A 21,053-nucleotide genomic window follows, 5' to 3' on the forward strand; every position below is an offset into this window, starting at 1 on the left:
CCCTTAATTTTAGGGGGAGTCAAGTAGGAGTAGGTTTACTTGGGAAAAAAGGCACTGAGAAAGTTCCAGGGTTTGGTTTGGGGATTTCCTCTCCTCCTCCCCTCCCTGATACTGCATCATTTTCTGGGACCTTAGATAACCTTCTGTGGCAAGAACTGCCTTCAGTTTTCCTGTGTATCTTTTAGTGACTGTTACTATGTGATAGGCCATTAAGAAATGTGTTTAACTTAAGGCTTACTGAGGCAGGCACATTTTAGATTGGCAAATTTCAAAACAGGTGTATTTCCTCTTTTGGCTGGTTGCTAGTGATGCTCAGCTATGAGGCATGAAAATAGGGCAAGTGTCTTGCATTCCTTACTCAGATGCCCAAGACAATTCTCTTAAAAAGCACGTTTGTCCCAATTGTCCTCACAATTAATTTCTGCAAGAAAGCACTCAAGGAATTAATTAATTTTAGCCTTTCACCCACCCAAATGTTTTATTGTTTAGAACTTTATAGTACCCTTTAAAAGCACATGTGCTTACTGGACTAAGCTTTTCTTTTGCAAAACTTGCTTTTCTTTTGCAAAAAGCAAGTATTTTGCCTCTAAAAATACATTTGCACGAATTAGGGGGCCAGTCCTTTTGGAGAAGAACTGGTCACCATGTGGATCTTAGCAATGCCAGGTGGCAATCCAAGAGCGGAGGCTTCAGCTGGGAGCTCCTGGTGAAATTCCAGCCGGGTTTAAATGTTCTCTTTAGTTAAGATCCCCCTTGTAGTTTCAGCTGGAAATATCTGGCCCTTGTTTCACTTCAAAAGGAAAAAGAGAACCGTGTGTGATCTGTATTATATAAATATTTCATCCATCCAGAGTTTCTAGCATAAAATGTTTCCTTTCTAGTACCAAGAGAAGCGTTGACTTTCAGCTGTAGTTCAGTGGCTCCTTCGGATTGCAAATCACTGTTGTGTATATTTATATGATGCTCCTCATTAGGAAGGAGACCAAAGAAGTTGCAGTCTGTCAGCTTTGTGTTTGAGGGGGGACTGCTGACTTGTGATGACACCAGAGTACCTTCACACATAGCTGAGCTCTCACTTTTTCACTGGACAGGGGTTTAGCAGGATTTTATACAAGGTTGGCTGTAGTCTTGCTGTCCAGTGTTGTGAAGGCGATGAGAGGGATGCTGAGGATATTACCTCATTTCCATAAGGTTCAGTGGGAGCTTTGCTATCCAGTTTGCTAATCAAGCTTTGGTGCTGAAGTAGTAGTTTGGGAAGAGACTGGGTTCACCGCTAGCCTAAAAGATCTCAAGAGTACCCCTTTGGAGAGGGACAAAGCTAAGGAAACTGCAAATTACTGGGGGGTGGGGTAAATATTTTCATCAGAGATTGAACTGGGTTCAGTTGCTCTCATTGGAAGGGGTGCTTCTGCAGGGATTAAGGAAATGTTGGGTATTTACCACTTGTTATCCAAGTCAGCTGGAAATAGTCCACTTACTGGCTGAAGCTTGTTTTCAAAGTTGAAGGGCACACATGGAAATCACCAGCCACCATCTCTCTACACCTCTGTTCTCTGCAAAAGAGTGTTTTCTTCCTATTCTTTGTTGATTGGATAATATGGGGGAGGAAAGGGGAAGGAGGAGGAAAGCTGTGTTTTACTGTGAGAATGCCCAGGACCTTCCATAACTAGGTTTTGGGTTAGATGGTGACCTCTGTTAGCAGAATATAAAAAATAACAGAAGTATCTGTGCAGAAAATGAGTGCAGTAATTAAATCTCTCTTGCCCCCCAGCCCCACCCCAAAGATCAAAGAGGCTGGACTCTTGATTAATGTGCAACAGAAGTCATTAACATGGTAAAATGCGGAAAAATGGGCTCTTTGTTATTACTACACAGTCATTTGCTGTAGGGAACTGTAAATACTTTTTGTTCTGTTATTTGCCCTATTGCTTTTTCTATTAGTCCGGTGTATGTAGCTCATTGGAAAATACCACACCTAGAAATTTAGATGCAACATTTGTTCTTCCACATGCATATCTCCTGCTTTTTTATGATGCAGAATGCTGCTTCTGGGTTACTGTCTTGCTTTCCCAGTCAGTCTATTGACGGGCTTTGCCTTGCTTGCCTGCTCTTTGTACACTACATCAAGTGTAGTTTTGTGTTTCTCCTAGCAACCCACTGGGCTGCTCTATTGTCTTTAGGTCTAAGAAGATTTTTTTTTTTTTTTTTTTTTAATTGTAGGTATGAATGCTCAAGGTTGACTGCTTGTGTTGAAAAATGAGAAAAAGTTTCTCACCTACTAATGCTCATTTTTGAGAGTGCCCACAAAAGAACAAATTCTAGCTAAGATTTCTCCAACACAGCAAGGTCAGGAGTTTTTCATAGATTTTTACTTCTATCCAGACTCCTTAATTTGCATCGTTTGGTTGAATAGTGTAACCCTCCTAATATTTTTCCAAGCCACTTACACTTAACTAATCACTTACACTTATCTTCAGCATAAACCTCATTGATTTTATTTCTCATTGAAAACATCAGTAGTAGCAAATATGATCCTATTGGCTCACAGTCTATTAGAAATAAAATTATATTAAATGTCTTGTGGGGTGTGAAGAGGTTAAGTCAAGGAGAGTCATCCAAGAAAGTCATCCTGGTGTAAAACATAAATCTGGTTTATATTTAAACTACATGTCACCCACCAGCCAAAAATAGCAATGATCATTAAAACCCAATTTGCTGCTAAACATTAATAGACATTTATTACATCATAACAGATCTGAAAGACAATTAAACTTAACTTTTTCCTAGATAACTTTCTTGTAAAAATGTGTTATTCACCTGGCTCTTGCCATTAATCTCATTTGCTAGCATTTTCTGTTTCATTTGGTAGTGTGCGTGTGTGCATAGAGTTGTGTGTATAGGTGATCTCTTGTTGTTACTCTAATTCTTTCAAGAGTAGTACATTTTAAATGGGAAAAGCCATTAACCTTGGTTATACTGCCTGTTAATTTCCTAATCAGCACAAAAATTGAAGGAAATTGCACTTTCTTAGTGCAAAACAAGTAATATCTGTTACCATGCATTTGAGAAAGGAATGGTAAGCAAGACAGAATAAAAAGGCACTGGAGACACATTTTACAGATAGGAAATAGATTACAGCTTTGCTGCTGTTTTCACTGCAATTGCTCAGTCAAGTGGTATTCTTCCTGTTTTTTATTACTGCATGTAGTTATATATATATATGTGTGAGTAGTGACTGGAGCTGGAGTAAGTCAAAGGCTGAGGAAATGCAGCATTGTCAAAAGTACTTCATACGACAAATGCAGTTGTGACCCTGGTACTTTGGCTCACGTGTTGCTGTCTGTGAGGTTCCTGCTGCTGCAGGCCCCGTGAAACAAGCCATTGTAGAGGCCAGGCTTTCTCCTTCAGCTCAGCAGTGCTCAATTCTGTGTAGCTGTTGACGTCTTTAACTCTGCCATTTAACCTTCATATCCAAAAAGCTGTGGGGCCAACTGGGCTCTGCCAAGAGGTGAACATAAGGCAGTCCCTTTCCCCCTTTTCTGAATTGCAGGGCCCACAAAAAAAGGGTTCACCATCATCTTTGCAAGTAAAATTCTTCTCTGGCATATATACCACTTCTGGGGAGCAAACAGCTCTGAAAGTCTGTGTACCATCCTCCTGTTCCTGGCTGATGTACAGGGAGATGGAGCCTACCTATATGGGCTTTGGGCTGCCTCCTGATGAACTGCAGGCAAATGAGAAATGGCCCCCACCTGCATTTCCCTACACCCCGCAGGAAGAAAACCCACCCTCAAAACCCAATCTTGCTGTCATGGCAAACGGTACTAAATACTTCTGTCCCTCTATGTTTGCAGCTGCTGGACACTCTTGGGCAATGTAAGTTAAAGAGGTCCTTCCCTGCCAGGAGGAAGAAAGGAAGAAAATTAGAGGTGGTATGAAGGAGACAGAGAGAGTGGGAAGGAAGAGACAGGGTGGATAAATGAATATTGAAAATTATTTTAAAGGCTGCATCCAGAGGCATTTAGGAGTATTCCTCCTCTGGTCCCAATATCACACTTCACTTAAAGATGTGCTATTTGTACTCTTGGAATTTTCTGTCATTTCCTTTGGCTAATTTTCTCCTTGGAGGCTGTCACTTCCTCAGGTTAAAGCAAGACCCAATGCAGAGTCTGTGCCGTCACAATTATAGCTATGGTAAGACAATTGAATAAATGGGGCTGGTATGTAAGGGAGAGGCGATGCCTCAAAATACAAACTCTACTAATGGTAGCAAAGGGAAGTTACAATTATGCTGACCCTGGTGATAAGCTTGTCTCCATTTTTCAATGCATGCACCACATGTTTTATTTGTCACAGAAGAATTGCCAAAGGCTCTGTGGAATGCAAATAAGCATTGCGAGAGTATTGTCAAACCCAGGCTTTCAACATCATGAATCATTCACAGAAAAAATTATGAGATTTGATTAAAAGTCATGCGAATTTCAGATCAAATAAATATGTTGAGTTATGTTTGTTTACCACTGGTTTACTAAGCCTGTGAGCTGCATTTGGGTGCTATTTTTCAGCTTTTCTCTGTAAGGAGAAATTTACTTGAAAAGAAAGCTGAAATTTTCATTATTGCAAGGAGCTGCCACATACTGAGAGTTTTGCAATGAAATCATAACTGTTGGCAATACTGTGAGGAATGCTTGTCTATGTATTATTTTCCCTTTATAAAGATATGCTACAAACTAAAACATTTGAGGAAGGTGGTGTTATTATGTAGGTAAAATAAATTTTCAAGGATCTTAACACCTCCCCAAAAGTTTGCAGAATGTTATTGTAATAATTGCTGTATATGATAGTGAAATAGGATTGTTTCAGGTGGTCAGAAGTTTATGGTGCTGTGCATCTTGTGTGAAGAGCTGCATAGCTTTTCCCAAGACTTGTAGGGTTTTTTTCCCTCTGATGGGTTTGGAGTGGTGGAGGGGGCTGACTTGCTTCTTGCCAGCTGAGAGCTGCTTTAGCAGGTAGTGCTTAACTAGTGAGAGTACAAAGTTTTCCCTAATCGCTTTTCAGAAAGCCCGCTTATCTAGGGGTGGTAATGCAATGCAAACATTTGCATATTTTACCACATCCTCAGATGATACCCTGCACCTTTTGAAATTTTGCATATGTTATCATATATTTGCATACATGCAGGGACCTTGTGAATGATGTACCTTCCTCTTTTAAATCTGTAATGAAGTGTATATTGCTAGGGATAACCAGCAGGCACTTAAAGAAAGGCTGAAGCATTCAGTAGCTGTGATATTCATGAAGACAATTCAGTACAATCTTTCTAAGCTTCTGGACCATATTTCCAAGACTCTTCGTTTTCTCTCCATTCTTTCTCTCCATTCTCCCATGTGAAGTCACAAGATGTGTAAGTAGCTTCACTTTTAGTTTGGTTATAATTTTCTGCTGAAATTGCTTTGATCCTGGATTGAATCGGAAAACCGACAGCAGCTGATAGCTCGGGTTCCCCTTCTGACCTTTGGAAAAGCACAAAAGCCTCTATTCCATCTACACAGGAAAAGAAAGCCACTATATTCAGCTGGTCTGTATTCAGGTGTGCTCTTATCAAAGGCTTGATTAATCTGAAATGAATTAACTCAGTTAACACTTGAGAGTTATTTTGCAGTGAATCCTGTAGTACATCTAAAGAGTTCTTTGTCACTTTGAATTATAGCCTAAACAGGTGGTTGATGAGGCTTAGTTTGAGCTGACAGTGGTTCCTTGCTGCCTTGGCTGCTTCTCTCAGGGGAGCGTAAGTAGCACTGCAGTGATAGCTGAGAATCTAGGGTGAACACAAACTTATTGGACGTTATTGCCATTGTTGCTTGCTTTTAAGGTTTTTAAAATTAATTCTCAGAGTGCTATGTAAGATACAAAGGAGGAGTAAAGGGCAGAATGATCTTAGATTTTCAAACAGTATAGATGAAATGAATGTTAATGTACAGGAATGTGCAATTAGGGGCAGAGATGCAAGTGCTCGTTTTAAACCTTGCTTGGAAATAGGGACTTGGAAATACCTTGTAGTTACGTGCATATGGGGTGAGAGGGTTGAGGATTTTCTTTCTGAGTTCAGAGCCCCAGCAGAGGCATGAGAAAGAATGGGAACGGGTCTGTGGTACAGGAAGAGGACATAGATGTGAGGAGGTTGAATCACAAGTTGGTGAGTCCACTCACCCTAAGAAGGCTCACTGGGTCTCTTGCAGTGCATCACAACTAGCAAACTTAAAACCTGAAATGAAGAGCCAAAAGCTGTGGCTGCCATTTGATATTTTGAGAAGCAAAAGCCTGTTTTCCTGAACTGTGTGGGAACTCTGACTTTATGAGCATTTGCAGTATAGGATGAACCTTCTCCTGAGCTAAATGCAGACACAGATAAAAGTTCACAGACAACTCAGTTTATGTCTCAGAAACATATTCCTGACTTCTTAAAAATGCTCACGGAAAAATCTGCCCATAAATAACCATGTCCCTGTAGTGGTAACTTCAGTGAGTGGCTAGGAGTGAAGGTGCATGTGGTTCCATTGAAATGCCCGGAATGCAGCCTGCTCCTGCCCTGCTCCCCCTGCATTATACAGTCAGTAATGTTTGTGTGACCTTTTACATGGCAGGTTGTGTTGCTGCCACTGCAAAGTGACCATGGAGCCACATACTGAGTACCTGACAGGGAAGAGGATTTGAAATAGGGTAAAGGTGGAAAGATGTGGGAGGGGCAGCAAAACTTTTCTTCCTTAGTAATGTTGCAAAAAATAAACAAAAAATTGTGTTTTGCAGATAACTCACGACCAAATGTATTGCAGCAATTCTTTTGTTTAGCCATTCATAATGGCAGTGGCAATATAGGTCATTCTTTTACTTAAAAGACGTTTTCTGACATTAAATTGAAGTTAATTTACTTTTGCAGATATTGCATGTTATCTTTTTCCTTGCTGGGGTTATTTCTCTTCCCTCTTTTAGTGAAATTCTGAAAATGTTGTCTGGAATAAAATGTCTCAAGTAGCAGATGCTGAGAATGGGGAATTGCATCCAGGGTTCCAGCTTGGCCCATCAGCTTCAAGGAGTTTAATTACTTCCAAACTTTTTCCCTTGTAAATAGTGGATTTTATCAATACATGTTTGAAATATCACACTTATTTTCTACTTAGTAAGCAACTTCTGTCAAAGGAGGAGATAAGTGCAGGAATTTTTATATAAAGTAATCCTTGCATCACTGATTTAAGCTAGTTTTACTATGCACATTTTCAGGGGTGGGGAGAAAATTGCTGCAAGTAAAACTGGATAAAAAAACCAGGGCATTTCTATCTGGCTTTTGCCAATGAGCCCCCTTGTAAAACACTCTTGCCCCTCCTATGGCTGTACCCCAACTGCCTAGAAAATGCTAGATACCTGAGGAAGGCAGCTTTTGCTATGTGAGTGTCCAGCTTTGTGCAGGTACAAATGGTCATATTTGGAGGAAGGCAGTAATTAAGTGGATTTCTGACAGGTTTGGCTTGTGCTGCTCTAAATTCTACTTTGAATTCAGCCTATCTGTTCACTCACCAGATGAACTAGTTTCCTTTTCTTTTTCACCTTCCCTGTAGATTGTTGACAGATGAGCTTAGAAAATGCTCCATGTGCTGCTTGACATCAACTGCTGAAGAACAGACTTGGGTAGATGTTGAGTTTGTCAGTATATCTATAATGCTCTTTTATGAACAACGCCTTGACGAATACTTCACTGCTCATCTCTTCACCACAAGGCCTTAGTTTCCTTTGACTTTCTCCTATTCTGTCAGTACCACTTTGAGTTGGATTTTCGGGAACTGCCAGCATGCAAATCAGGTTCGGGTGATGCTTGGCAGCAGATCAGACTGTGAGGGTGTCAGGAGCAGCCCTATGGGCAGAAAGGTCAGTGAGCAGAAGAACTTTCTTTTAAATCAGTGCAGGCTGTGTCATTTTCATGGTTCAAGTCCAAACCCCTTAGGTCAAGCGCAGCCCTTAAATTTTTCACTGTGATGGTATATCCCTTTCTTGCATCAACAAATGTAACACTCTGCACTGAACAGTTCACAGATATGTGCTCTAGTTTGTCTCTTTGGCTGTACTGTACCTGGAGGTAATCCAAAGATTAAGTGAATTTTGTTTTGCAGGCCTCTTTCTGCATCTCATAATGCTGCTTGAGAGGGGTTGTGTGACCATTAAGAAAAAGGGTTGCTCCACTTGTTTCCTATCTAGCTGTTCCCCTGCAGATAGCCAGTTCACAAACACACTGATGATTTGATTACATGAAATACAAAACCACCCAGAATTTTGTAGCATTACAATGCGTCTGGTTAATGTGGTGCCCTGTGTTGTTAAACAACTTTGGCATTTCTCCAGTGTCGTGGTTTAACCCCAGCCATCAACTAAGCACCACGCAGCCGCTCACTCACTCCCCCCCCATCCAGTGGGATGGGGGAGAAAATCAGGAAAAGAAGTAAAACTCCTGGGTTGAGATAAGAACGATTTAATAGAACAGAAAAGAAGAAACTAATAATGATAATGATAACACTAATAAAATGACAACAGTAGTAATAAAAGGATTGAAATGTACAAATGATGCGCAGGGCAATCGCTCACCACCCGCCGACCGACACCCAGCCAGTCCCCGAGCGGCGAATCCCTGCCCCCCACTTCCCAGTTCCTAAACTAGATGGGACGTCCCATGGTATGGAATACACTGTTGGCCAGTTTGGGTCAGGTGCCCTGGCTGGGCATGAGAAGCTGAAAAATCCTTGACTCTAGTCTAAACACTACTGAGCAACAACTGAAAACATCAGTGTTACCAACATTCTTCACATACTGAACTCAAAACACAGCACTGTACCAGCTACTAGGAAGACAGTTAACTATATCCCAGCTGAAACCAGGACATCCAGACACATTGTGGATTTGTTAAGATTTGTGCATGACCTTAAACCTAAGGGGCCAAAGTCTTTGTAGGAGCAGGCTTAAGGGCAAGGTTGTGCCAGCCAGGGTGTGCAGACACAACCTGACAGGCTGTGTCTCTGGCTTGTTCTACTCTGGCAGGAAGGAAAGTAGGGCTGGGATATTGGGCCAGATTTACAGCTGGAGTAAATGGTGCATAATGCTGAGCTACTCCTATTGTCTCTGTTTTGCATAGGAGCTTTGTGTCTGGATAATGCTCTTTCCAGTAGGATAAAATGTTTATTTGGGGTTCTGGTCGCTGTAAGACATTAGTTCCCAAAATTAGCGTTTGGACTCTGCAGAGGGCAGGTGAATCTTTTTGCTCGTTTCAGCCCCAGCCCATGAGACTATAGAAAAAATCCTTGAATCCTATCATACAGGAATATATAAACAGATAAAAACAATTTTAAAGGCCATTGTGTAAATATTTTGTTGACAATTATCCCTCCTCTGGGATAGGTAGCATAATTAATTTGTGACTTCCTAAGTTTACACCCAAAAAGCTTTTACTGCACCATAATGTTATCTCTTTCTAACAGATTTAGATTATCCAGAACTTGATTCAGCTTAAATAAAAATCAGAAAACAGACCTCCACTCCTTCACTGCGTGGCTGGCTTTTGCTTCAGGGAGGTGTACCTGAGCTTGGATAGCTTTCCCCCATCTGTGTATGCCTTTTCAAATTTTGTAGCATAAAAAGCTTCTCACTTTTAAAACTTTACAGAGGATGTAGAAAAAGTATGCATAAATAATGGCCAGTGGTGTAGTTTGATGAGTACTGGTAGCCTCCTAAAATATAAATGGAAAACTTGATCGCTGTTTAGAATGTATGATTTAAAATATTCATGACTCTTGTCAAAACAGGCTTTAAATAGTGACCATTCTGATTAGTCCCAGCTTGAGCAAAGTTTTAATTTCTAGGATGTCTATAAAGAAGCCACTTGAGTGTATGATGACCTTGGGCTTTTTAGTCACTGCAGTTACAGAGCTAAGAAAAAGCTTTGGAAACTAAATGCTACATTTGAATGAACAAATTGCGGGGATAGACTGGGGAGGAGAGTAGAGTGGGAGAATAAAATCTTGGCAGTGCAAGCAGATATATTTATCAGAAAAAAATGCAGCTTCCTTATAGACTTCGGGTCTAAACAATGTGGGGTTTGATTTAGTTGATCAGCAAAGATAGGAGGCAAAACAAAGTCCACTTTGTTATGCTGGAGTTTCAGAAATATACCCACGTCACAATGGCATGCAGCACAGTTTTTTGGCTCAAACTAGGTTTTGGGTAAGAACAAAAGTTGGCAAAAACAGCTTCTTTGCCCAGAGAATAACTTTTGTTGATCAGAGATTTTTTGAGAGATTTTTAATTAGACCAGTGCTGTGAAGGCTGTAGAGTCTAGGGAGTTCAAAACAGATACGCAAAGTACTTTTAAATTCCTTGTATTTTATCATCATTTCAAAGTCAGTGGGAAGCTAAGTCTCAAACTTGATGCCATGGTTTAGCTCTGTATAGTTCTTCTTCTGCCAAGTTTGAGTCACTGTGGTCATCTAGCCTCTTCTTGAGAGATGAAAATTATGGGAATCTGGAATACTTTCTCCAATTAAATGAGTGACTGTTTCTATTCAAGCATGGATTCGGATTTCCCCATGCTTTCCTGTAAGTGTGTGGGATGGATGAGACCATTATTTTTAATCCCACAATGAATAATTGTGGAGCTCGACGAAGAGTGAGTGACTGAGTCACTGGCAGTCACCATAGAAAGTAGCTATAGGCTAAGGGTGACTTTTAGGCTCTACTTGGGTTCAAAGCCTGGTTCAGTGATTAAAAGCCATAGTGGACACCTCAAATGGGGGGATAAAGAGGCTTTTAGGCATATCGTCAGCAGACATACTCCCAAACCATATTACTGATCCCACTGCCTGATATCTTGGCATCAGCCTCAACAGCAGCGGCCCAGTAGAAATGCAAAAGGGAGTGAAAGGTCTTAGCAGAAGAGAAGAGTGCAATACCTGGCTACCTCGTGAAGCACTGGGCTCAGTTTCTGCCTGAGTTGTTCAGGACATGTAGCAGGTATTTGCATAGATAATTTTTGGCCAGCGTGTCCACCTGCATTAGGTAGCGTGCAGGAGGTTAAAGAGAAAGTGGGATTGTTGTCTTACCCCGCTACATTGCGACCAGCCAAGCTCCTGTGGATTTGTTTACATATATTGAAAAAAGGTTTCTGCTTGAAGGGAAGGGGGAGGCAGGCCAGGGAATGCAGCTCTGTCACAACTCTGAGTTGAATTTTTTCCTAAAGCACTGCGCTTCCCACACGTGCTCACAGGTATGCCCTAGACCAAGTGGCGAAGTGACCTCTCCTGTCAGCAGTGTGTTGACTTGCCAGCATGCTGGGAAGTGTGCTCTTTCAGGAGCTTGCATTCACTCTTTGACCCCTCTGTATTTGAGAGGTTTAGGTGGAAAAGAAGTGGCTGGGGTGGAAACTTCTTTCTGTTTGAGAAATCACTACAGAGCCTAGGCACCAGTTAAACCCATTTCAGCTCTGGAATTTCTGTTGTCTTGTGATTTATAGACACACAAACATTTTCAGGAGAGTTGCAGGCTGATTTAGAAGTCAGGTGTATGTAGGATACAATGTAATACATATGGGCTTGTTTTTTCTAGTCAATTTTCAAACCTGTGGACTCTCTGGACCTGTGGGCATCATTGTTCAAAAGTGCTGTCTTAAGCCCTGTTTTGAGAGAGGAAGCAAAGCATTAGTGATGCACAAACTGGCTCTCTGCACAGGGACAAATTTTAATTCCTATTGTACATAGGAATGTGCATACATCTGAAGGGCTGGGGGGAGGGAGGGAAGACACGTTTGCCTTTACAGCTGTTGGCAGGAAAGAAACACAGCAAGACTTGATTGAAAACATCTATCTTATTGTTTTACTAACTGCATTTTTTTTCCTTTCTCATTTATAGGTCTCAGACTCTGGATACTGACTGTGGGATTTTTTTATTACTATTATTATTACTATTATTATTATTATTTTTGATTGATTCCCCCTCCCCCCCCCTTTTGGATGTGAATTGAAGGCCAACAGTTGAAGTGTTGGAAGCAAGTGCAGGAGGACGCTCACCTTATTTTGTTTGAACCCTCGTTTGCTGGGATACTTTCAAGCCCTCCTTCACAGTCATGTGGTCATCACAGCTGCTGTTCTTCACAATGCTCTTAACACCGTTAGCCCATGGTGAGTGAGAGATGGTGTAAATTTGCCTGTGGGAAGGGAAGAGAGAATGGAAAATAGCAAGGATTTTGTCTATGTCTTTTACCTAATGGTGTGGTTTTTTTCCAGGATGTTGATTTCTCTCCCCACTTCCACCCCAGGTTTTTTAATTCCCAGGCTACATTATGACTAGTTAAGTCCTGAAACAAAGAACTCTGGTCACACATAAAGATTTCTGTTAATGAGTTTAGCTGCTACATTAAAACAGACTTTCTTCCTCATGCCCAAACCTGTTCTGTTGGCAGTGTGTCACTGGGACTGTCTCTCCTGGCCTCTGCATGGAAATGAATTTTCCTTCAGTGAATAATGCTCAGTAAGGGGCTGCGTGTTCCCCTTTAGCCACAGCTCCAGGGTGGGAACTTACCATCATGTTAGACTGTGATTTCAAGCATTGCAATGGATGTTTCCGTGCTCTGCTGAAAGACAGAGGCTCCCATAATCTTGATGACCCTGAGCCGAGAAGAACCAAAATCTGTATAGTTGCCTTAGCCTGATACGCTGTGTAATCCACCCAGCAACGTGGAGTCATTAGCTGTAGCACCATGCTGCACAGCTAGGCTGCATCTGAGAACTGAGCCAATAGCAGTGGGCACAGCTGCAGTGCTGCAGGGTTGTATGAGCTTGTGATGGGTTGACCCTGGCTGGATGCCAGGTGTCCACCAAAGCTGCTCTATCACTCCCCTCCTCAGCTGGGCAGGGTCAAGGTAAGAACAGGGACATCACTCAGCAATTACTGTCACGGGCAAAACAGACTCAACTTGGGGAAATCAGTTTCGTTCATTACCAATCAAATCAGAGTAGGATAACGAGAAATAAACCCAAATGTTAAAAACACCTTCCCTTTACCCTTCCCTTCTTCCCAGTCTTAACTTTACTCTCAATTTTGTCTAGCTCCTCCCCCACAGCGGCGCAGGAGGACAGGGAATGGGGGTTGTGGTCAGTTCATTAAACATCGTTTCTGCTGCTACTTCCTCCTCAGGGGGAGGACTCCTCAGTCTTCCCCTACTCTGGCTTGGGGTCCTCCATGGGCTGCAGGTGGGTATCTCCTCCACCATGGACCTCCATGGGCTGCAGGGGCACAGCCTGCCTCACCATGGTCTTCCCCACGGGCTGCAGGGGAATCTCTGCTCCGGTGCCTGGAGCACCTCCTCCCCCTCCTTCTTCACTGACCTTGGTGTCTGCAGGGTTGTTTCTCTTACATGTTCTCACTCCTCTCTCCAGCTGTAGTTTCTGTGTCCCAGCAACTTTTTTCCCCTTCTTCAGTATGTTATGCCAGAGACACTACCACTGTTGCTGATGGGCTCAGCCTTGGCCAGTGGTGGGTCCGTCTTGGAGCCGGCTGGCGTTGGCTTTATCAGACGTAGGGGAAGCTTCTAGCAGCTTCTCACAGAAGCCACCCCTGTAACCACCCTGCTACCAAAACCTTGGCACGCAAACCCAATATAGAGCTTTAGCAAAAAAATTTGGTCTTTTTATCAGCCAGGAAAATGTTAAGTGAAATCTGACACGTTTAATTCTTTGGAGTAAGATTTTGAGGCCTGGGGTTGTTGTTATTGATGTGAGAAACCCAAATGCAGGCCCCAGAAGTAAGTTGCCAGGTTTCATAAGTGCTGAAGGGTTCAGGAGCTCCTATTTGCAGTGATAGTTGCTGAATGCTCAGAGCAGAACTTTAGAAAATCTGGTTGTCTGATTTTCCTGATGCCTAAATGGAAGGTGAGCTCCACCAAGGATCTCATTTTAATTACGGGTCAGTGGGAGCATGTTTGTAAATAACATGACTCCCTGTATATAGGCTGTGGGCTGCTGCTTTTAAAATATTCATCAGACTTTTTGTTCTTTACATGCACTGTGTATGTGGTAAGGCATTAGAGCAAAATTTTACAGTGAAGGAGGTTAAAAAATGAAATATGTGTCATTGGTTGAATGTATCTATAGGGCACAACCTGTATCCTCATATCACTTATAACACCTTTGGGCACAAAGGTTATCTGTACTACCATTCTTCAAGCAAAACTCCTCACTGACTTGAAAATTAGAATGAATATTTAAACTGAACCAACCAGTTGGGGTGGAATGAAAGAGCTATTAGGAAAGGTGCTCACCATTCTTCTCCAGGAAAGTTAAATGGTAAATGTTTTGTAAATCTTTATAATTAAACAATATTAACAGTTAAAGGAATTAACAATTTAAATATGCCTCTGGCAGTTCTCTTTTAAATTCACAATGCCACTGTAGCTGGGAAATCCTGCCTGGTAGTTGCAGTAAATGAAAGTATCACAAGTATCCTAAGAGTTGTATTATGCTCCAGATGAGCAAACACCAGAGATGCAGAAACTAGGTGCCTGGAAATATTTCTACCCTTTATGTTCTTCTACAAAGTAAATGTACAGGGTGGCTGCTGATCTTTTTATCAGCCAGGAAAATGGCTGATAAGTGAAATCTGACACGTTTAATTCTGTGGAGTAAGATTTTGAGGCCTGGTGGGATGTTTTGATATGAGAAACCCAAATGTAGGCCCCAGAAGTAAGTTGCCAGGTTTCATGAAGTGCTGAAGGGTTCAGGAGCTCCTATTTGCAGTCATAGTTGCTAAATGCTCTGAGCATCTCTTATCATCTCTTATGTTTTTGTAGCCATCAAAGGCAGTAAATCTGACCACCACACATCCAACCAACACACATGTGTTATCTGATCCCTATAAATTACTAGTGAAAGTCCGGTAGAGGCTCACAGCCACCTTTGAACGGTGGAGAGTGAAGACTTTTGGTCTGAGCCAAAGGACTTGGTTTGGTTCTCCCTGTTTTTATCTCTAAGATTGGCCAGGATGCACCTACCATCTCAAAACTTTGGCCTGTTGCCTTTCTTGGGGGAAGCAGGTACTGAGCATGTGTCTGATTGGTTGAGGATGGTACGTTCCTGATACTAAATGAAAGGAGAAGACTGCCGTTTAGCTTTGTGATATGATGTTCAATGAGTATGTTTGGTATCAGCTACCATTGGACAGTCTCCTATGGGGGGGACTGAAGGATATGTGCCTAAAAATCAGAGTTGTATCGAAGGTCAGAATAAATAGTCTAATGGGACTTCCAAGGCTTTGAAATCAGAGACTGAATATCTGATTGTTTTCAGGTGCTCTCCCTTTCTGCCCCACTCCCTGCAAGCAACTGCAGAAGGCTGTCTAAAGTGACTGGCAAGCTGGTATCAACGCAGAGGTTCCTGCTAGCCTGAAGACAGTATATGTGTGTTTAAACACATGCCACAGCCTCACCCTGCATATAAAAATAGTCTAGTTAAGCCCTGCTTCCCCCCCCGCCTCCCTTTTAATAATCTCCTTTCACTGCATGCAGAAGGCTTTCATATTTTATGTTTAACAGGACTCAAGCATTTGAGTTCCTGTTGCATGGGCTAGAATGATTCCTGTCCTGTAGTCACTGCTGGAGTTGATATGAACTACTTTTACAGACTGACCTCGCTGCATCTTATTCCCTTTCTGAGTTTCCTGACACAGTCTCTTCATCTGGAGTAGTAGCTACATTATAGACACGTTTCTTAGGCCAGTGATCTCATAAATTTGCTTGCGTGTTTGTTTTTTGTTTTGTTGTTTGGGTTTTTTTTTGAGGGGGCTTTTTTTCTTTTTTTTGCAGTCTCATTTTTTGGAGTATATTGTGTGTCTTGGGTTGTGATGACAGGTGTGGAGTCAAAGGGTGTATGACTTCAGTGATCTGCAAGATGAAAAGTAATCTTCCAGGATACTGCCCTGGTACAATGTCATCTTGTTGATAAGCTGTAGAAATAATGAAAAGGGGAAAAAGTCATGAATCCTTGCAGTTTCTTGGTGATGATGTTAATCTGCTGTATCCTAAATGCACAGGCACTGTACTGTCTAGTTTTGCTTGGGCTGCTCTGAATCATAGCTCACAAAAAACTGAAACCATGTGAAATACTTAAGATAATAGCAGATTTGAGTAGTGGATGCTTTCTTTACTGTTGCCCTTCACTTGAATGGAAAAAAGCTTATAGCTTGCATAGACAGCACAACTTGGACCAGCATGGAAGCCCTCAGAAATCTGTCCCCTCTTCTAAGCTCTGGCAAAGCCTGTAAATCTATCTGTTGGATAAAACTAAACCTGTTATACGAAATTAGAGAATTAGCCAAGATAGAAAGCAACAATGCTAGGGAATAAAAACCCAACCAAACAAAAAACCATCATCAACGTCAACAAAACCAAAGGTTTTGCCATCCTTTGCAAGGGCTCTGCTATGGACAGGGCTTTTGCACTCCTGCCTCCTTTTTGCCCCTCTTTGGAAGCTTTTCCCAAAGCATCTGAAGGCCTGGACCCCCAGGAAAGTGCTCCTTGGCTTCCGTCCCCCCATGTACACCTGAGCAAACTGATCCTCTTTGCCTGTAATGGGTGGATTTCCCAGAGGCATTTTCTGGAATGAGCAGCTGTTCTCATCTTCCTTAGCCTTTCTCCCCTTGACCCCAAACAGAGTAGATTTCTCTTTACCCACAAATGAACACTGTCAAAGTTCACCCGAAATAAGACAGACATGACAGGCAGCAGCTCAGTTTGTGAGCCTGGAGAGACGTACACCTGCTCTGTCACATTGCTGTCATGCTCATGTGTGGCTGAGAGTTGAGATTTAAAACTTCCAGACTGCTGGGCAAAAATAATAATAGAAATAAAAGGATTCAGAACTGCATGCTGTTAAGAGCAGGATAGGAAGAATACCATAGTGGTCGCTGTGGGGTGAAGTTTTGCATGTCTCCAAACAAGTAACTTATTTTAGGCTTTGGAAAAGAGCTGAAGGCCTGTTGTATGCCAAGATCTTTATCATACCATCAGATTGTTTTATTATTATTTATTTGAAAATTATTTTTTTTAAGGTTTGTAATCTGTGCATAATTTCATGATGGGCAGCAAAGAACGATTCTTTTTTGTTGTTGTTACTCTTACACTTTAACAGTCTAATCCAAAAATGGACAACCACTTATTATTACTCAGATTAAATCAATAATCCAAATTGCCCAGTTTCTGTTGGAGGTCGTTGTAAATGTAATACAATCAACCGGCATGGCGATCTGCCTATTTCCTCTGATGCTAAGTTCTTGGCCTGCAGTTGTGTTGTGAGAGTGAGCTGTCAGTATCCTGGTTCCTGCTTGGGCAAAGTATGGTGTCAGTTGTGGGGGGTTTGTTCCTCATTGGTCTTGCAGCTGCCTGTGGGTTATTTTTTATGTGTTTTAACCCTGTATTTGTTAATGGGTTGCAGAATGTTCCCTCCTGATGATTCATGGAGTTAGTCATTGCTGTGATTACTTAGGTTTCTTAATCTTTTTATCGATATACAATGCAATTTTTGGGCTAGAACCACGTGCTTGCCCAAAGTTAAGCAAGACTGAAGCTAGAACAAGTTAGGCAATAATATAACCAAAACCTGGCTGAAATTACAGGACAAACAATAGGTATCTGACATTCAAGTAGTTTTGCTAGGACAGGCTAGACAGGAGCCATCTGATCCTAGAGCAAGTTGCAGGTGGAACAAAGGCTTCTTAAATAACCTTGGAGATAGAGATAAGTTTAAGCTAAAATAGGTTCTCATTCAGACAAAGCCTGACAAGTCCTGGAGCCTGGTATTGTTATGAAGCTTAAGGCCTACTACTGACACTTGATAGCACCAAACTGGCAGGGCTACAGTTGCTGCTGGCCCAGCTCTGAACTTCCAAAAAACAATTTGCCTCTGAGAATTTATTTATGTAGAGTTGTGGCATAGCTGTAAAATGACCTTCCTGCATTTAGGGACAGATGCCATCTTGTCTCTCTGTATGAGAACTAGTTCGAGATGGGGCTGAACTAATTTATCATTTGCAGAGTAGAAAATGAAATTTGAAGTCCTTTCAAGTCATTGCAGCTGCATGGAAGACAGCCTCGTCTGTTGTCCTGTTCTCACCCTCTGTGCTTCTGCGCCATCTTCCTGATGTTTCTGGGAGACAACTGTGGTGAGGGAGGGCTGCGTCTTTGTGAAAAAATGGCGCCTGAAGGTCAAGCTGATTTCTCTAGGCATTAGCGGGTCCAGATGCCGAGCCAGTTTCTGTGGGAACAGTGGAAATATTTATTACTGAACAGCACTGGTAGTTGCCTGGTGACAATGATTCTGTTAAAGCAAGCAGCATTATCTTTCTTGAGGGAATATATGATGCTAGCAAGCTGGTCCTTGGTGACAGAGTGCTGTTTAATGTGAGCTGAACGTTTGCCTCGCTACTATTTTAAATACAGTGGAAATACTGTCACTGCTTAAAATACATACTGTGTTTCTTTTATACTTGTACAAGTGTTATGTTAGCTAGTGAATGGTGGATAATTGCCTTTTACTACAATACTCTTTATATAGTCAAAATGAAATACAAGAGACGTGTTTTATTAGTTGTGAAATAGCCAAGTTGACTTCCAGGCTTCTGCCTAACTTCATTGTTTTAAAAGATTAATCATCCTTGAAATATTTATATTATTTGCTATTCTTGGCAATTTGCATTACCTGCAGCCATGCCACCTTTTCCATACTGGAACAAGCTATCAAGGAAGGTTTTTGCTGATAAAAGGGGGTGGCTGTTCTACATTTATACTACATATATATGCTTTCATTAGCAACAATGTACTAAAATTGGAAGTATTACGTTCCCCATCTGATGACTGACCAATCTATAAGCTGATAGAGGGTGAAATTCAACCTTGCAAAGACTCTCTACACCATTTAATTCTTGCTTAAGCCATTAAGCAGTGCAGAGATCTGTGTGTGGACTCACTTCTTTCATGTCTAAATTTCACACTAAATAAGGAAGGAGATTTTAAGGGGATTTTCTGATAATGGGGGTTTTTTCAGTGTTTGGCAAGTGTGTCTGCTCATAGCATCTTCCTGTGTTACGGCGGGAAACAAGATTTTGTACTATTTTCACTTCGCATTCGTACCAAAGCATGCTTTCCTTGGGACATACAACCCTTAGCTATCAGCAGAGCTCTAGTTCCAATGAAGCTGGAGCTGTAGGATTTGAACTATAGAAGAAGGCTGGTGACTAGGGCCCAAATTAATGCATGGAAGTTATACTTTCCTACAGGCTCCTTAACATGTATGACATATAGGGGCAGGGCATGTGGGTTTCTTTCTGAGCTGCAGCAGTAGAAAATGTGCTTGGTCTCACAGCAATAGGAAGGGGGGACTTGTGTTACCCTGCAGGCCTATAACGTCCGATGCTTGTTTCATTTGTAACCGTTTCCTGACAAGACTGGTTTCTGTTCTCCAGTGACCAACTCTGTGCGTGCTGATTTTTTTTTTGTAGTGTTAATTAAGCCATAAGACATGACAGCATGTGAATTACAGTGTAGTAATTCACGCCCAGCACATTCAGGGACAAAGATGAAGGCCAAATGGCCTCTGTGCAGCTAAGTGTGAATTATTGTACCATAATTTAATTCCCATTATATTTTACTGTGATTATAAAAATGTTTTTGTTAGTGAACTTCTTTAAGAAAAGTTACTTCTTAAAAAACAGAATTGAAAAGTACAACACAGATCTTGTCACAAAGAGGTATGAGTAGGTTTGGGACATGAGGAGTTTTGTTGAATCCTGAAAATTTGTATTTTTGTAGTTATTAACCCTAGCTAATGAATGGGTGTTGCGGTGCAGACATCTGCTGTCTAAAAAAACTGACCTAACTCTAACTCCTCGTTTCATATCAGCCGCCAAGCAGTTGCTAAGTAGGATGACTAGTTTTATTTGTTCCTGACCTGGTCTTGATTTGATCTGGAAACCTTAGCTTGCAACCAGTCTCTTGAGCCATCTAATCTTTTTCCAGTTCAGGCTATGCAAATGCACATGTCAGACGCTCTTATTACAGCCAGAGTGTTTGGTTTTGGTCCTAGCAAGTTCTGAGTGAATAGAGGATGGGTTGTCTGTGGCAGTGTGGAAGAGCAGCAGAGGGACCAAGCTGGTATGCCTGCTCTGCTGCATGTTGGGAAAAATAAGCCAACCTGGAAAGTGGCTTGGATGGTACTGAAGAGGAAAAAACAAAAGGGCCATGAATGCCTTGAAAATCTTTCTCAATATTTCTTTCTCTTTGTCTTTCTGCAAACTTCTAATACTCTTCTTTTTTGTTGAAGACAAAAGGCAAAGGTCATGCAGTTAAGGTTGCTTAAGGGTTATCAGGATAAAACCCTCTTCCCAATGAATCATTTTTAAATAGATGAATGAAGAGCAGCCATGTAGTTGGCACATTGTTCATTGAGATGACAGGATCTCTGGGGCAGTGCCTGGCTGTCTCTTTGTCTTGGGATTCTCTTGAGATTCTTGGGATTCAGGAGGATGTTGAGTTTATTCATCCACACTGATCCTGGTGTGTATCTCCTGCAGTAGTCCCTGGCTAGTGAGCACTGTTATCTAGCCCTTTCCTTGACATAGCTAAGCACAGAATAAATAAGCAATAGCTATTAAAAGTAGGCACTTCCAAGGGATTTATTCTCTCAATGTTTTACTCATGCTCTCAGCAACTTATAGCTGATCCAGGATGTTGATGGGGCCAGGGCTTTTCACTTTTGGTGCATATCTGGGTTTTAGGAATATTATAGTGGCCCAGTGAAAAACCATGATAATTTGCCATGTAAGCAGTAAGTGCCTGTGATACAGTTACTATGGTTTGGCTTTAGATGTAAACAATTTAAAAAAAACCAAACAAACAAACCAATGAAAAAACCTGCCTGACTTTTCCAAATAAACACATCAGAATAATCTTTTTATACATCCTTTTGGAGTTAATAATC

General features: G+C 41.6%; 1 protein-coding gene across 17 annotated transcripts in view; it reads left to right on the forward strand.

Moving 5' to 3' along the window:
- Positions 1 to 21,053, forward strand: part of ADGRL3 (adhesion G protein-coupled receptor L3) — a 523,370-nt gene that overhangs the window by 171,428 nt on the left and 330,889 nt on the right. For 15 of the 17 annotated variants that reach the window (XM_069782013.1, XM_069781919.1, XM_069782024.1 and 12 more), the window contains one exon: positions 11,941 to 12,209. The exons of the other annotated variants lie outside the window; for them this stretch is intronic. In XM_069782013.1, the coding sequence (XP_069638114.1) occupies positions 12,155 to 12,209 (55 nt within the window). In that variant the 5' untranslated portion in view covers positions 11,941 to 12,154. The remainder of the gene's footprint in view (positions 1 to 11,940; positions 12,210 to 21,053) is intronic. 17 annotated transcript variants of the gene reach the window in all.

This window comes from Haliaeetus albicilla, chromosome 1 (assembly GCF_947461875.1).
Source record: "Haliaeetus albicilla chromosome 1, bHalAlb1.1, whole genome shotgun sequence".
Classification (NCBI taxonomy): domain Eukaryota; kingdom Metazoa; phylum Chordata; class Aves; order Accipitriformes; family Accipitridae; genus Haliaeetus; species Haliaeetus albicilla.